This window comes from Tasmannia lanceolata, unplaced genomic scaffold, assembly GCF_043159265.1.
Source record: "Tasmannia lanceolata isolate RefF3 unplaced genomic scaffold, GAP_Taslan_0.1 ptg000018l, whole genome shotgun sequence".
Taxonomy (NCBI): domain Eukaryota; kingdom Viridiplantae; phylum Streptophyta; class Magnoliopsida; order Canellales; family Winteraceae; genus Tasmannia; species Tasmannia lanceolata.
Window position 1 is genome coordinate 10,469,215 of NW_027518695.1, and position 18,267 is coordinate 10,487,481.

At 38.8% G+C, this 18,267-nt stretch overlaps 1 protein-coding gene across 2 annotated transcripts; it reads right to left on the minus strand.

The window, feature by feature from the left end:
* Positions 1-690: 690 nt before the first annotated feature.
* Positions 691-17,885, minus strand: LOC143849723 (uncharacterized). Of its 2 annotated transcripts, none has more exons than XM_077358885.1 (8): positions 16,806-17,885; positions 15,443-15,528; positions 14,561-14,729; positions 9,928-10,016; positions 7,134-7,298; positions 6,890-6,967; positions 2,326-2,429; positions 691-1,125 (listed from the first exon to the last, which is right to left on the minus strand). In XM_077358885.1, the coding sequence occupies exons 1-8, from the start codon at positions 17,407-17,409 to the stop codon at positions 1,020-1,022; spliced, it is 1,401 nt and encodes a 466-aa protein (XP_077215000.1). In that variant the 5' UTR covers positions 17,410-17,885; the 3' UTR covers positions 691-1,019. The 2 variants fall into 2 exon arrangements, with proteins under 2 accessions (XP_077215000.1, XP_077215001.1); XM_077358886.1 differs by having other exon boundaries at positions 15,443-15,519; positions 16,806-17,883.
* Between the last annotated feature and the right edge of the window lie 382 nt (positions 17,886-18,267).

The following is an 18,267-nucleotide window of genomic DNA, read 5'->3' on the forward strand; positions in this document are numbered from 1 at the left end:
ACGTCCAACTTGGGTCAGGACGGGTCCGAGCGGGTTGAGTTTTTTTACTAAAAATGAATTGGAATCAGCCCGATTCAGGAACGATTTCATGGTAAAAGCTCATCCCGAATTTCCCACATAAATCTGCCCTTGCAACATGCAATTTGCCTTAAAAATTACAGATTCAATGCCTGGTTTACTTGGGTAAAGATATATCCGAGTAAAGTCTGTTCAAAGTTTTAAACCTAAACACAAAGTGGGCTTAGGAGGCTGTACCCAAATCCAGTTAAAACCAGTTGGGTACCTGTATTAAATCCATTCAAGTTCATATATTTAAATGATTTAGAAACCGATATTTAGCCTATTTAGATGCACAAATGCCATTGAAAATAAACATTGGATATGAAAAAATCGAATGTATCTAGTAATCTGCTGAAAAGTGAGCCTGTGTGGCTGCTCTCACATGCAACGGCCAGCCGCAAAATGACTTTCTGAGATGGTCCCTAGCAAATCTCATATTTAAAATATATATAATAAGGTTAATAAATAGAGGAATGATAAACTGAAGGGCGCCCATATGATAAAAAACCATCTACGAGGGCACCCCCATTGGTCCCAACAAAGTACACTGATTGTTCCATGGCATCACTAATCATTCGACTACAATAATACAAGCTATCTGTTTCCGAATTGACCAAGAAGTATGCAAGATTTGCAAAATATACCAAGGATCTTCATTTATAAGTATATAATATTATATCACTATAGATATAAAGAGAGACATATAGTCAGAGACACTCAACTTGTGTAGTTTTTTGAAAATTCCCCCGTCAAGGGCCCATGAGATACACTCACATTGAATACAGAATATGAATACAAGGACTGTCCTTTTGGATTATGATCCACTTTCCGGGAGGCTTTGCAGGGAGCCCAAATGGTGGTAAAATACATCAGAATTTTACCCAAATGAAATGGTGTAGTTTTCAGGTAGCGTTTTAAGTTCCAAGGCAACTTTTCCAGCTTTCCGGCAATGGTCCGATTTAGAATAACTGGAAGAACAGGCTTGTTGAACCATCACTAAAAGATCTCAACTCTGCCGGTTTCACCAACGCCCTACAGAGTGGGCACGTCCGCTCTCTCTCAAACCTGAAAGAAAGTGAAGTTATGAATCTCTTGAACACGCTGAAAGGTGGAACTGGTTAGTAGCAGCAAATGTGTATGTCAGACAAGGAGATCTTTATACGTGCTAGTAGACCATGACTAAACCCTTTCCAAAAAAATCTAAAGTACGCATATGGAAAATGAGATAAAGATGCTGGCTGACCAGATTAATGGACTTGAACACATATCACACGTCTCTATACGTGCTAGTAGACCATGACTGTTTTCCTGAAAATTTTTAGCAGCCCAACTACTACGATGCCGAAACAAAACAAAACAACGGGTAGTTGAACATTGATCCATTCATATAGTAGTAACTAGGAGAAGGCATCAGTTCCCAATCATACTAACACGGGGAGGAAGCAAGCTGAGCTTGTTCCTCCACCAGTCTCATTTGTTGTAACCAAAACTAAGTCATGCCTGTCCAAATCACCTGCTTCATCTCTAGTGCTGAAAGAAGCATTATAGATTTATAGTATGAAAATTGGTTACTATGAACTAAACCACTTTCACACCAACCTTGTTTCGAACAGAGGTTTCCCGTATGGATGGCTTAACTATAGAGACCAGAGAGGTCACCTATTTTTGGCGAGTTTTTCCAAGTGAAAAACCAGAGAGAAAGGGGCAAGGGGTGGGAAAAGTGTCTACCAGACTTCTAATGTAATAACTAAGTGCCAAGTATAGCAAAATACATCAATTTTAGCATAACTGCATTTGAAAAAAAAAAAAAAAAAAATTTTATCATGGGTATCAGGGTATGCTCCCCATTGATGAGAGTTTGAATCCCTCTGTAGTAAACCAATGCGCGTGGTTTACGGGTGATTGCGAGCATCCATAGGGATTAGTCCTGCCCTAAAATGGGGTGGGGATACCCTATGTCATTAAAAAAAAAACACACAATACACCCAAAAAAGATACAAGTGTTTAGCTCATGTGCATTCCCACGTCAAGTATACGTGTTGATAAAGTAACAGAACCTATATGTGCATTGTACATATCTACATAGCAAAGCACAGAGATATGCATCCATGCACTTTGAAGTTATTATGCCTAATCAAGTAAACATGAATGTATCAATACATAAATGCAAGTACCTACATGCATATAGAAGTGCTAGTAACAGTGCATGAAAACACAACAAAGGCATAAGAGAATGAATTAGAAAGACTAAAGCTATAAGTTTACCATTCAGATACACAGTCTTCGCAGAAGATATGTTTACACCGGAGTAAGATTGGTGTATGCATCTTCTCCTGGCAAATAGCACACAAATCGCCTGCAGCAATAACCTGTATTTTTTATAAAAGAAAATTAATGCCATATCAGACGTGAGTGGATGCTTGCATTGGACATGTATTGTAGTTATTAGGCAAACAAAGAAAAGAAAAGAAAAACTCTCCATTTTCATTTTCACAGGCATTATTTATGTGCATATATTGTTTAATTATTTTTTTATGTATTTCTATTAGCCTAGATACAATTTCCAATTCAGAGGAATGATTTTTGCAAGTTGCCAAAACCCACCCGCCGGAAGCATGGAGGCATGGTTTTAAATTTCCACCAAAACAGACATGAAACAATCAAAATGTTTCTATTTCCATCCCCACCAAAACACAAACTGAAACCAAAATGCATACCGAAGCCAAAAACAGTAAGTGTATTACTGGTATACTATATGAGTATGTGTTATAGAGGGCGAGCCTTGGCGCAACAGAAATGTTGCTCCATTGTGACCTGGTGGTCACGGGTTCGAGTCACAGAAACAGCCTCTCTGCTAGACCTGGCAAACGGGTGGGTCGGGCCGGGTCAACCCGCGGGTGATGCGGGTGCGGGTCCACGGGTCGGGTGAGGAAATGACCCGCATTTTTGCGGGTCAGAATTTAGGTGACCCACGCGGCCCGTGGGTGGGCCGGGTCAACCGCAAATATGGGATTGTAATAATTCTCCTGATTTGACAGCATCTGTTTTTTCCGTAATTGTCATAACTTTTTATATTTTATTGGTATTTTTTTCGTAATTTTACAACTTTATAACCCTTTCTCGGTAATTTTTCATTTAAAACTTTATAACTTTAGCTATTTTACTTTTTTGTGTAATGATTACTTTTTTTTGTTTGCTAGCAACATTTGCCATGTGCGCATCTTTTCACCACGATGGCCACATGCCGAGAAGTTGCCATAGGAGAAGTTTGGTAGCAAATTCTTATAAAATAAAAAACAGAAGGAAATGTTATCAACACTACTGTTTTCTTATGAGCGCACTCTTACTTTATTAAAAGTATGGTATGGCCCACACCATAGGATGATCCAAACCGTCCATTAGATGGGCCATAGCCTAAATAGGTTATGCTCCAAAAATTATTTCCATAGGATGATCCTAACCCTCCTATCTGAATGTTAGAGGGTTGATCCTAACCCTCTATAGATCGGAGGGTTAGAATCAACCAATGGAAATAATTTTGGGGCATAACCTATTTAGGCTATGGCCCATCTAATGGACGGTTTGGATAATCCTATGGTGCGGGCCATACCGTACTTTTTATAAAGTGAGGAGTTCCCTCATAAAAAACAGTAGTGCTGATAACATTCTCAAAAAAAAATTAAAAAATACGGTAAAAATGCGGGTGCCCGCGGGTTGATCCGACCCGACCCGTGTTTTTGCGGGTTGGGTCACCCGCGGGTTAGTTTTTGACGGGTCACTAAAACTTAGACCCGTGCCCGCAAATTTGCGGGTGGGTCGGGTCGACCCGCGGGCACGGGTCGCTTTTGCCAGGTCTACTCTCTGCAAAGCAGGGGTAAGCTGCATACATCTAGCCCTCCCCAGACCCCGCAATGGCGGGAGCCTCGTGCATTGGGCCGCCCTGTTATATAAGTATGTGTTATAGAGGGCGAGCCTTGGCGCAACGGAAAGGTTGCTCCATTGTAACCTGGTGGTCACGGGTTCGAGTCACAGAAACAGCCTCTCTGCAAAGCAGGGGTAAGCAGCATACATCTAGCCCTCCCCAGACCCCGCAATGGCGGGAGCCTCGTGCACTGGGCCGCCCTGTTATATAAGTATGTGTTATATAATTATATCTATATGAATTACACGTGAAATGTATTCTATGTATAATGTATAAATATTTCAATGCATTACATGCCAAATGAGGGGAGTTTGATGTTCTTAAACCATTATGGATGACTATCTTGCTTAAGTGATGGTCTCTAAGTGTGTATTTGTGCTTATTCTAGCATTTCTTTAAGTTTCATCATAAAATTCTATCATTTGCATATGTTTTCATAACTTCCCATAATTTTACATGATTTCTACCGAAATTTCCAACCAAAACTAAAACGTTTCTGTTTCCATGACGACCGAAATCGACCATTAATGGGCACATTGAGTCAAAAAAAAAAGTACATTTTTGTAACATAATGACATGGCCATTTCAATCATCGGATGAACCCGGGTATTTAACAACAACCAACAAAAACAGTTGATGAAATACTCAAAAAATCATTGCTCTTCAATATCTTATGTTTTAATTCTTTTCAATATTATCAACTTATCATATTAAGTGTATAGATCGGTTACCTAAGAAAAAAAATGAAGTGCATACGTATATGAATTTTTTTACTTTATGGTGATGTTATTCTTAAGATGGGTGTAGCAGAGATGCGAATGCTTAGATGGATGTGCGGCCACACAAGGTTAGATAGAATTAAAAATGAAGACATTCGTAAAAAGGTGGGGGTGGCACCAATTGAGAAGAAGATGAGAGAGCACCGCTTAAGATGGTTTGGACATATCCAACATAGGTCTTTGGATGCTCCGGTGAGAAGAGGTGACTCGTGCCAAATTGATGGAGCAAAAAGAAGTAGGGGTAGACCGAAAACAACTTGGGTAGAAACAGTGAGGAAAGACTTGATAGCTAGGAACATAATAGAGAACATGACCTTGGATAGGATAGAATGGAAGAAAATGATCCACATAGAAGAACCCAACTAGAACCAGGATTAGAGCCGGGTAGATTCCTTTTACCTGCTTCATGAATTTTTTCTAAAGGATTCATTTAGCCGACCCCAACTAGTTTGGGACAAAGGCTTTGTTCAACGAATTTACAGTTCGTCCCCATTAACCGCTCGGGCATCGACCCAGGAAGAGTATGGTGGTGTTATTCTTATACTATCTTATACCATCTTTATGCATTTTCTTTGAATAAGGAATGCTTTTCTTTAGATTATGCTTTCCTTGTAGGCAGATATTATGCCTTAAGTACTAATATTTATGAACTAGGGAATTGATATCCGCACTCCCACCTTTCAATAATGGCATTCCACTCCTTCTTTCAATAATGGCATTCCACTCCATTATCAAAACAAGGGAGTGCGGATACTTTCCCTGCATTATATAATACTGATATTATCATATAGCTATAGAAACTTGTCTGACCGTCAATAGATCAGGTTTTGCAAGATCTCACAGTCGAACATGTGTAAGTTACATGTGGGGCAAAATATTTTTAAGGCTAAAACAAATATCATTAGACAAACACCAGTCAAATATGTACATCCAAAATGTTTACGCCACGCAAACAAAGAGAGGAGGAAGAAGGTAAGTTCCCACAAATCTATTGTTCATGTCATTCATGAAGTTAACAGTATTGTATCCATTTGACTATATTTATCTCAACAATGACCCCAAATCCCATGTCCTACTGCCTAATTCTTGTTTGTGGGATTTTCTTGCAGAAGAAAACTCAAAGATCACGAAGATTTCAGAAACAATGTCTACATGATTTTGTGGGTCGGATCTACAGTTGTAATCAAGTGCAAGTTGGATTAGATCTATTTTCTCCTGCAATTTGTATTCTTTGGATTGGTTATCAATTGACAGTTAGTTGTTGAAATTTTCTGCAGTAATTTAACTCCTTAGTTAGTTCTGGATTTGACGTAGCTAGTTGATATTTGTAACCTGAGCTACCCATCAACTCTTGGATTTTTATTTCCATTGAAAGTTGTATCATAAATTGATATCAGAGATTTGTTCTACATTACAATGTCAATAGATATATTTGTTCTACATTACGTCAATAGAAGGCATTCTGAGGCTCTATTCGTCAAGAAAATGCAACATGAATCATTCTAATTTACGTGAACTTTATTTAAATCTTGAGCACAGTTTAACCACTATTTGGTGGGCCGTGTGGGGAAAATCGTGAATTTTTTTAGATCAGAAGTTGGAATCACTCTAATTTGGAATTTCCGAGTTCAAAGCGGTACGTGTTTGGGGTGGAGATTAGTCACTCGATCATTAAGTGACTATAGCAAGTAGGGATTCTTATTCTAGAAGTTTTATACTTTTAGAGGTTGATTTTTGGGTTTTTCTAGAGAGAGAAAATCAATACACTTCTTATTTTATGTTGGGTTGGTCTAAAATAGAAAGTAGGCTTTATACGGATGATGTAAGGATTGAAATTGATCATAAAGTTGCAATAAATTTGTTCAATACATGATCAAAATAGAAAATAGGGGAAACTTGTGAATATTCATTAACCTCAAAGTACACCAAAACATCATAAAGATAAGTTCGGAACACATTAAAACCCTAGTATAATCCTGAATATTGGTATGTTTTCTCTCCAGCATTGTTTGTGAAGATCTATTGAATTGTTTGTATCACTGTTCAATTCTTTTGCAAGTTTTCTACTTTTGGTGGGTTTCTAGAAGCTTACTTGCATCAGCTTTGATATAAAAAAAACCATAATTACCTGTTCAATTGTGGCATAAGACCCGTAATGCACCTCTTTACGTGATAATGCCTTCAATGCAGCAAAGAATGATTGGACCTGCATGTTACAAATTTAAAAAAATAAAAATAAATAAAACAAACCGATCTCAATGGTCTATGCATACTTGTGTGTGCGTGCGTGTGTACATGTGTGTTTTGAAGATTATAAAGATATGCAGTATTAAGTAAAGAATAGGATACATAATCTCTGCAAAAAATTATACCTTCTCAACAACTGATGTCAGCTTAAAAGTTAGGTACAACCCTGTGGTAAGAGATGAAAAAAGGCTCCCATATTCCTTGTTCAAGAAAAACCGATACCAGACTGGTGCCGGTAACAATGCACGATAGAGAAGCAAGAGATACTCGACTAGGGTTAGCATTTGACCCTGGAAAACAAAATGGAGAACCATGTATGAAAATGGTACATAGATACTTGATAAAGGTACTTCATAATGATAACATATTAAAAGATTAAAGAAAAAAATCCAGTACTTCATAATGAAAATATATTAAAGAAAAAATTCAAGTAAAAGTAAAATCCTTATAAAGAACAATGACGTGCATGTACAAAATGCAGAATATGAGGCACTCCTCTTCTGATTTACATTTTTCTAATCAGCTGTTGGAGGTGTTATTATTCCCAACAAGCTACCACAATCAGAATTGAGTGTCATCATCAAAACAAGTGAGTGCTGATACCATTTCCATTTCAAATGATATCAAAGTTCCAAAATGAATATTTTTGTTGCCTAACCATTTAAAGGAACCTCTTTATGCATTGTGTATGCCAACCAAGTGCTTTTTGACGAATATTCTTTTTGGAATTTGTTTATAATGCATCATAACATTATCTAAAGGTTTTACAGTACACTGCACGGGAACGGGTACAGGGGTATGCTGTTTAGCCCAATACGTGGTACGATGGGGGTATGCCATAGATGATACATATTTATTCAAAAGGAAAGTTTCAGATCCAAACTATAATATATAAAATTTCAAATTTTCAAAATATCACTAAATAAATTACCATAATAATACATTTTTTTTTTTAAAGACAAAATGTTAGGGATGTAACACATCATATATTATATACTCAATCCTAAAAGAAAGCAAACAGAAACAACTATCTAGTTATGAAATAAAAACATAAAACATGATAAATGACCAAATTAACAAGCTAGTGTGTAGTTGTCTTTCCTTTGTTAATTGAAATGTTCCCTCTTGCAAAGACGTATATGCAAGATTTTTGTCCAAGACAATGAGGCCGCCATTTCCGGCCATCCGAATCCCCTAAACTTGAAGCATTTAGGACATTGAAATATACCTAAATCTCTCAAAACATTGTGGCAAACTATTAGGGAATATGTTTACCAAAGTGACACAAACGAAACTCCTCGAGCATTATTGCACACAACAGCAACAACCTAAAAATGAGCTACCCTACTTCACAACATATCGAGGGAGGTAGCATACCGCATACCCTTCTCATAGCTTGTGTACTCAAGGAACCTGTGTTCCAACCCTTTTCATACCTTATACTCAAGGAAACTGTGTTCCAAGTTAAATGGGGAGAACTCTAACCATTTTATTTTGTTTCACCTTCTTGCTTTGCTTTTAAGTTAAAAGGGAAAAACTTATAACAGAAGCAAGTCTTGCCCAATGCATAAAGTCTTATAACAGAAGCAAGTCTTGCCTGATGCATAAAGTCAATTTAAACTGTAATCAGCTATGCCACTTGACTCATGCAAGATATGAGTAGGCCTGCAACCAATTCAAAGATCACGTTGATGACTTTCAATGCCTATGCAACGGCATTTAATAAGTCATATTCAAGCATGAGATTTCTAGAAAAATTTTAACCAAAGATCCTACCTTTCCGGTAACATTATAAACTCTGGTTTCAATTTTTATTCTTCACTCCTATACCAGCCACCCATATTTCCTCCCAAGCTTCATCAAAGTTCAGCTTGATAGAGTTGATATGGATGCTTCCACCTTGCCACTTGCAGTTCAAATCTTGTACCTGATTTCACTAAATTTGTTCTTTGATGTTGACTAATAGAAAGCAAGGTCTTTTATCATCAGTACTAACTTTTACAAAGGTGTCTGAATTCATCCCTGACACGAATGAAATCGAGGGAGGGAGGGAGGGAGGGGGTGGGAGGAAGGGACGGCACAGCATCAAGGGGAGGGGGTGACTGCGCTACACAGCAGGCAAGAGGCTTTATGATTACTTTATAGAGAAGGAAGCTTGTACAATGTGGATGATTGGATGGGGATAGTTGCTTCACCAATCAATGGTTATTTGCCATCTTAAACAAGCAACAAGCTCTCCAAAAAGTGGCATGAGTGTGGTGTGCTTCTTCTAATTGACTCGAAAAAATATTTGGGGATTACTAGGATACAATGAGCAAAATTTTATGTCCAAAACTATGATTTGGCCGACACTTTTAATTTATTGCCAACACACGTGTCGTGTCGTGTCCGACCAGTGTCCACACGTGTTGAGACTCCTTTAGACACTTTTAAAGTGTACTGCTCGAAGTGTCAGTAACTTTATATGTATGTGTATGAGTGTGACACTATTTTTAGATTTTAAGGGGTTGCCATGTTAGATACCTCATATCCGTGACGAAACTCGGCACTATCCATGTCCGCAAATCGTGATTATATGTACTTTCTATTTTAGGGGTGTCCCCGTTTCTAAATTTTGGGAGTATGCCGTGTCCACAAATCATAGGTCCAAACCATGGAAACTAGACAAAAGAGTGACCCAGAACTTTGAAGAACCCCAATGGAATAGTTCCCAATAGGTTCTCCAGCTTTTGCCTGATCTACTCAATTTGAGAATTTTCTACTTTGCGACTTCATAGACGAGAAAATCGAACAATCAATAAGGACTTATTATATTTTAAAAACTAAATAACACTGGAGCTTTGAAATCAATATGTAACCTAGAATTACAAAGCAGAAAGATGAGTACAAATTACAAAACAGAATGACAATGTATATTACCTGCTTACGGTAATTACGACCTCTGCTGTTCTTATAGTACATGAGTAGTATACACTTGAAAACCATTGCTGCCTGCCGCACCATGGTATCTGGAAGCAAAACAATATCAAGTGACTGAATATTCATATAGCAAGTTTAAAGATTTTTTAAACAAAAGGGTGGCCCAGTGGAAGAGGCTCCCGCCATTGCGGGGTCTGAGGAGGGCTAGATGTACGCAGCCTTACCCCTGCTTTGCAGAGAGGCTGTTTCCATGACTCGAACCCGCGACCACCATGTCACAATGGAGCAACCTTACCGTTGCGCCAAGGCTCGCCCTCAAGTTTAAAGTTTTAAAAGAAAGACAAAATTAATCCACGTGAATTTGAAACAGAGAATATAATATTTAGCAAAAGTAATGATTTTATATAGCACCATTGCTTTTCTTATACAAATTACAAATACTAAAAGGAACTGTGACATATTTATTACAAGCAATAGTAAATTGCAACCAAAAATATGTACTCGGTCATGAATGTCAACCACAATTTGCATGCATATACCAGCGTGACATCCCTCCCACCCAAAAAAAAAAAGAAATAAACAAAATCAAAGTGACAAAGGATGGATCTGTGGGAGGAGAAATAAGCAAAAGTTGCAATCTGAAAGAGTGATGTGATGGCTATAGATCTGGACAGCCGGTAGGAAGGAGAGATTGAGGTGATCCCACCGTTGGATCGCTTTGGAACTTGGATGGTAGGAACAGACCTAAGGACGATGATATCTGGATTTGGGGGTGGATCGGAGGATAAACTCAAATCTGGGTAGGTTCTAGATTTCTGAAGAATTGTTAATAACAGATTTGGAAATTGATCGTACAGCCTGATTAATCCGACCGTTAGATCACAACGAATCTTAGATCGGTACTATAGGATATTATCAAAGTCAAGATGTCCAGATTTGACGGAGATCTCCGATCTGTTCAGAAACTCTAAACCTGCAATTTTCGAGAATGGACGTCCTAGATCTTATTCCAAATCCAGATCTAGTCGATGGATCAATCTGAAACTTGGATATGCGAGAAGGATTGAAAGGAGATAAATATTCAAAAAAATACAGTGATGGCCTTTCAACTCCCACTCAAGTGAGGCAGTCCTTTCAACTCCCGCTCCAGCGACGGCATATAAGTTGCTCTTTCCATTGCAGTCAACATCCATGGTTCACAGATCTACTTGTGAAAGATCTAGAATTTACAATCCCAAGAGCACAAATCTGCTTGTTATGAAAGGAACGGAATGATCCTGGTGTTCGACTTATATAATCCTTCCCTCTCTTTCAGTCATATCGTCCAACACCTTTCAGTCATACCGTCCAACATCTTTCAGTCATACGAACACAAAATAGACGGCAAGATCTAGCTTTGACAATATTTATCTTACCCACCTAGGCACGCGACATATGGATCTGACACCAGTTGGGATGTCCAATAATTTTTTTTTTAATGCTAACGGGATTTCATTAGGGATGTCCAATAATATTATGCTACAACCAAACAATCAAAAGCCATAAATAAATGCTTGGCAAAAATTAAATGATATCCAACAGTCATAAACACATGCCCTGCAATAGTTAACGACCAGACAATCTTAACATAAATAATAGCATCCACAATTGAAGTCTTGAAGAGAATAATGCAAACATTCAATAACCGCCCTTCTTAACAACCTCATGGAAGAAATTTGATTATAATAAAACCCAAAAATTAGCATCGAGAGTCAATAAATATAATAACAATCAGCCCTATGTTGTTCCGCGACATACAGTAGAATAAACGATAAAATAAATTGCCGCTACGAAGAATAAATTTTGGAAATAATATTATCATATTGAAGCATTAAAAATATAAGAAATTCCCCCGAAGTACAGATTTGATGAAGATAACTGCCAGAATGTTGAGAAAGCGAGGATCAGCGCGAAAACTACTTGGAAAATCTGACGATCTGATACAAGACTCAACACGTAGGTAATGGCTAATATCTCACTAAGATAGTGATGTCGACCAGCAAATGATAGATCCGCTAAAAACTCATTGCCGAGGGGATGAAGATCCGATACTCACTACACCCAAATCCAAACCGATGGGCAACCCATTGCTGCCCAAAGGTGCTCAGCAGCAGTACCTGTCAAAACTAAAGGAAACAATATCCCAAAAAACTAACTGCCATAGCCTAAACGAGGATTTTTATTCAAAACATTTAAGCTCGCGAAAACCCAAAAGTTTTTAGAGATGGGACACAACAAAATCCTTCACATAAATTGAGGGAACTTTCAAAACGTGAAAGCAGGCCCCACTTTACTTTTTGCGCAAAATATAATAGTGGGCCCCTTTCTTTTAAAACAAGCGACTTCTCAAAACGTGAAGGAAAAACCCTCTCCACTAGCGCATAAAAGAAAACTCATTACTCTTTGTTCCCCTTTGCGCCTTAAGAAATACATGTAGGCCCCATCTCAAGCCCTCGCACTTTTTTTCTTTTTCTTTTTTTGAAAGATAACTTTTATTCCATATCGAAACAGAGATACATCAAGGGGACAAAGTGTCCCCCAACATACAGCCATAATCTGGATAACAAAAATGCGCTGAATCTAGAGGCAAGACAACCACTACATTCCGAGCATAAGCTAGACAGGCTTTCATAGGACATCAATCAACAAGCAATCAGATAAAATCCAGGAATAAACGAACAAGACTAAACCCCGTTGCCCTGCCTCTAAACAGCGCTATGGGTCAGCTGTATGATAGCCCTTTCCACACCTTCCTTTGCCAATCAATCTGCAGCTTCATTAGCAGATCTTCTCTTTTGCTGAAAACAAGGACCAGATAATCGAACAAGGTACATAATCTCCGCTATTAATTCTCCCAACTTCCATGGTCCTCTAATCTTGTTTGATGCCCAAGCCAAAACATTCGCGGAACCCCCTTCAATAATAAACAGACCCAGTCTATGATCCGCAATCCATCTTAGACCCCAAAACAACACCCTAGATCCCGCCTCATTTGTGTCACACAAGCCCGCCGGACCCCAGAAGGACATTAACACAGTACCATTGGAATCACGAATTAAGCCTCCAATGCCGGGTCGACCCGGATTACCTTTAGCACTTCCATCAAAATTCAATTTGAACCAGTCTGACGGTGGCGCCTCCCACTTTGGAGTAATTTTCGCCTTCTTTTTTTCATCATGATCGTGTTCCAATTCCTTAATATGTCTCCAACACTATTGCAAGGGTCCACTTTTTCTCCCGCCCAAGCTATAATGTGAATGTCAAGCCTAACATCCATGACTAGTCGCCCCCATCCTTTTTCCTTTTCTTGAAAGATCCTATTATTCTATTCCTTCCAAATGTAACATATATAGGCATATGGGACTAACTTCCACATGGATAAACCCACAGTACCAAATGGTCCACCCTGCCATATCAGAGCAAGCCCTCGCTTATTCAAAGCTCCCAAACATTTACAAAAAAAAAAATCTAGCGTGTGCAAGGGACATATAGAGTAGGGCCACCCTCATAAATGTGAATTCCCAACATAGGATGGTCCCCACAACCCTGTTGCTAACTTGGGACATTACAGGTCGACATGATTGAAACGTTACCAACATGCATCAGTGTTCGTTTGCCAAAATGTTGGGCGGCATATTGTAACGATAAAAGTACCCATGGATTTCCCATCGATAGCCATCGAAACCGACACATGTTGGCCAAAAAGGACACATGTCAGCCAATGTTTGAAACTATGCCATCATTTTTTTGCAGAAATAGGGACTGAAAGATTCCACAACTTCTCAATCCGAGAATTCAAGCTTCTCATCGACGAATTCATTCAAGTTGTTGGAAACAAGGATTTTTTTCATGAAGTTTCTCATCGTCTCTATTGCAGTGTTGTCCACCCTAACTCTTATATTTTTATTTACATTTTTCCTTCATGCATTTACTTCCGTAGGCAATTAGGCGGTTCAGCAACCTCCTTAAAGGCTATCCCTAGAGAGCTACTTTTCTCATCTAGTTCCACAATCTCCCTGGAGGTCAGGCCACTCGAAACCTAGTTTCCTCCACAAGACACAGCATTCACTCCATCCATAAAGGGATCCTTATCAGATCCAAGAGAGTCCATGTTTCCATCTTTTCCAGCCCTCCCTCCAGAACTCTTCCTCTCTTCTCCAAAAGCCCCAAAGAATCCTTATCCATCTGCCACCCCGTAACACCTCTTATAACCAAAGGCAATGAAACCAGTCACTGCATCTCCATCTTGCCATCCTCGCAACTTTAGTGTCAGATTGAACTTCTTCCTCCTGCTCACCAGTAGCCATATGTTAACTCTTGAGGACATCATTTCTCGGTCAACCTGCTTCTCTTAAATTCCAGAGGAAACTGGCAATAATGTTGGACATCACCTAGATTATAATGACCTCAGAATTTCATTTCCAACACATTCAAGAATGTTCAAAAGCAACTTAGCTTTGAGTCATTGGTATAAATCATAATTACTAAACAGATGATAGGAAATACATACCATTAAAAAAAAAAAAGATGATAGGAAATAGATTTGGAAAAAAAAATAGATCGATAACAGGGTAGATAAGGGTCAGATAGATACCGTTCACCACGATGATGAATGTAGCATGCCAAAAAGGAGGTATTGCTTTTGGAGGGAGCATGACCAGTGGGTAAAAAAGATCATCATTTCTGTACCACCAGTAAACTCCAATCACATGAAGTATGAAAACAAGTGTGATGCCAACAAGAACAGAAATCTTTCTCTCACCCTGCAGAAGACACCAACAATCAGTTATTATGTCAGATGAACCAGAGAAGGCTGACAGTATCTCATATATCACCTATCAAATTGCACTTCCAAAATTTAACTGACGAAAGTCAAAGTCAATATAAATCTTGATGAGAAGCATAGAGGAATGAACTTTAAAGTTTAAAAAGATAAAAAAAAATGATAATAAAATCAAGCACTTTAAATTCAATATATTTTTTTAAGTTATGAACAAAGCTACAACACCTTCTTCATGAAATTTTTCTAAAGGATTCATTTAGCCAACCTCAACTAATTTGGGACAAAGGCTTTGTTGAGTTGAGTTGATGACTAAAGCTACAACACATGATGAGGCTACACCTCCAATGCCCGCCTGCACCAGTTGCCTGGTCGCATGGGTGAAGAAGGCTTCCATCTCATCATCATCCTATCGCTAGAGCTACAACACATGATGATGATGTCCTACTCTACCAAACTCTTGGAAGGACTATGAAAAGAATGCTTTCAATTCAGAATTCTGATTTACTTCTATTTAGTAAAATCAGAAAATTAATCGTATATCATAACATAAAAACAAGGCTTTTACAGGTTGAATATGTGTTCCAATAAAGAGAATAATAGAGAAGATAACTACAATGAGATTGAGCAAATTAGGTACAAGGCAACTCAAAGAAGAAAACAGGAAGATCCTTAACAGATTAAAAAACATAGAACCTTCAGTGCTGTCTGCTTTCGCAGAATATCATTTGACTTGAACATCACCGCCGCAATCCAAATTGTGACAAAGAAACCTGCAAGTCCTTATAGAAAAGTGACAAGTCACCATCAAAAGGAACAATATCCAAAAAGTAAAAATGTAAATCACATATGCAAGACACTTGTTAACATGATCACAAACAACACACAGATTAGGCACTTGTATAGGTAGCACTTCAAGCACCCAATCATAAATTTATAAACCACATTTCTAAGAACAGGTCAACCTAGAATGCAATAGATGCAAAAGTATATGCTGCACAAAGGTCTATAGGCTGCACTTCAAGCACTGAATCATAAATGTGTATAACAAATTATGAAGAAAAAGTCATTCTAGAACATAATATATATAGAAGCATCTCTGTCTTAGACTTTGAAAGCCCCTTACTCATCAAACCATGAAACAGAAAATGTATCATAAAAGATGATAAGTTACAAATAAGATAAACAGAGTCACAGATTAACAAAAGATGGTCAGAGCAAGCTAAAATGGAAAGAAAAATCAGAACAAAATTGTAGCTTGTCTTACCTTCAGCTAAGTAAACTTGATCAGGGTTGGTTTCAAAGGAAGGCACTTATTACATGGGGACTGATATCGGTGCAACTGTTCTGATAATGGGACAGGGCAACTGTTTTGATAATGAGACGAACTAAACTTGTTTTACATGTTTTACCCAGTTGTAAAAGGCTACTAAAATTCCCAAAAAACTCTCAGCGGCCAATTAAAACATGTTTTTCAAGGTGAGTTCGGCCCATTATCAAAACATGGTTGCGCCAATGTTAGTAGCCTAAGGAGAACTTTTGAAGTATTAATTTTAACATTCTAGGGTATTTTTATCAGTCTAGTATCGAATAGTGCGGCTTCGGAGGAAGCTTTTCAAATATCAATTTTCAATTTTGACACCCAGGGATATTATTTTCCACGTTATGCTTAGCTCGTACTTTTATCTAATAACATTTCTTTTAACGTTTTTAATCAGCAGAATGGATGGCATACCAATGTTGCCAAGTTCATCTGTTAAACAGCTCCTTGTTTGACACTGTCACACGCATCAACACCTAAAGTACATGGATAAGATGCCCATGTTTTTTTATAGGACGTAAATTCAACCAATCAAAAACATCGAACTTTAAGTAGCTGTTAATGAGTGGATAATGTGTTAAATCCTACCAATTATTACCATAATTAAATAAAAGCATTAAAGAATTAATAACATGCGCAGTTAGTTTCCTACTTGCTCTCTGAGAACAACAAGAACAATATAAGCAATGAAATGGGTACAGAATAAAACCTAATAAAAATAAATAATTAATTAAATACCTTGTAAATGCTGCCGAATAAATACAACCAAAAGAAGCAAAGAAAATGGAAGAATCTGCTCAATCCACCTAGCCACCTGCTGAATATCATATCTCTGGTACGAAGAATCCCTATTATTACCTCCCACGCCACTCCCCGCCTCCCCATCTACACTGCCATTCGGCGAATTATCAGGCGATGGCAATCTCGAATCCCCCTCTCCAATCCCACCTTCATTCCCATTCCCATTCCCCCCATCTCCCCCTCGATTCTCCGCCCCACCAATCTGCTCAACAGACACCCCATTCCCTTCCGATTCCCCATCCCTTTCCTGACCCACCGATTCCCCTATAATTCTTATGGAAACCTCTCCGCCATTTCCAGGACCGGAGTCGTCGGACCGGGTCTGGAATTGGTCACGGAATCCATCACCGATTCCTCCATTAATCAGACTCTCGTTTTCTTGATGATTTGGCCGGGTACGGAGAATCCCTGAATACTCCAAGAGCGCTGAGAGGGGTGCCTGGATGAAATTTGCCGCGGAAAATTGTATTCCGTATCTTCTCGAGCTATTACCGGGAGATGAATTTCTGTACGGATCAGAATTGGTACTAGATGATTCCATTAAGACTCAACCGTCCGTTCTACAACTGAACCCGAACAAAAATTCCAGAAATTTGCCCTAGAAATTGAAGGAAAGTGGAAATCTGACCGGGAAATAATTTTCCGAAATGGCTCACGATGATGAATCAGAGAATTTGGAAGGGGAATTCATGGGGCATATAGGGAAAGAAAGAGGAGAGAAGATATTACCTCTGAAGCTTCATGGAAAGGTTTAAAATCGGACGAGAGAGTCCGGTTTTGGAAACCCTAACCCTAGGCTTGATCGTTCTTTAGAGGTTAGAGAAACGAGAAAGGAATTTTGGGAATCCAGAAATCGTGCCCTAGGATGTCCTGAAAGCTCCCATTAATGGCGGAAAGAAATTCAACGTCTCTCTCTCTCTCTCTCTTCTCTCTGGTAATAGGGTCTGACCTTTTTGCTTTCTCGCTCTTTGTCTAGAGAGAGAGAGAGAGAGACCGTGCTTGCGTGTCTATGTTAAAACGAAAGTGATAAAATCTCCCCCTTTCCTTCCTAGGGCCCACGCCCTCTACTCCTCAAGGGTATGTGTGAGTTGTGACTTGTGAGTCTTGTGACTGATCTTTTTACACTGGAAGGTGGTGGCCAGGGGAAGAAAAGGGGGGGAATATATAATTTTCCATGTTAAAATGAGTAGTTTGGTTAGATCATATGGCCCCACTGTAGAGATGCTCACACATCGAAATCGGAGAGAGGGCCCATGTCCCGCAAGATTGTTTAAGAAAAAATTGGGGAAATGATAAATTCGCTCCCCCAGCAGAATGATTCGCACCCCCTGTACACGCCAAAAAGCGTTAAGGTCTGCCCAATTCACGTTACCAGGGGAGTGAATCATCCTACAGGGGG

Coding starts and splice junctions, on each gene's coding strand:
- LOC143849723 (XM_077358885.1), bottom strand. CDS start 17,409: ATGGAATCATCTAGTACCAATTCTGATCCGTACAGAAATTCATCTCCC. Junction 6,968..7,133: donor TGACATCAGTTGTTGAGAAG/GTATAATTTTTT, acceptor TGTAACATGCAG/GTCCAATCATTCTTTGCTGC. Junction 1,126..2,325: donor GAAGACTGTGTATCTGAATG/GTAAACTTATAG, acceptor ACTTTCTTTCAG/GTTTGAGAGAGAGCGGACGT.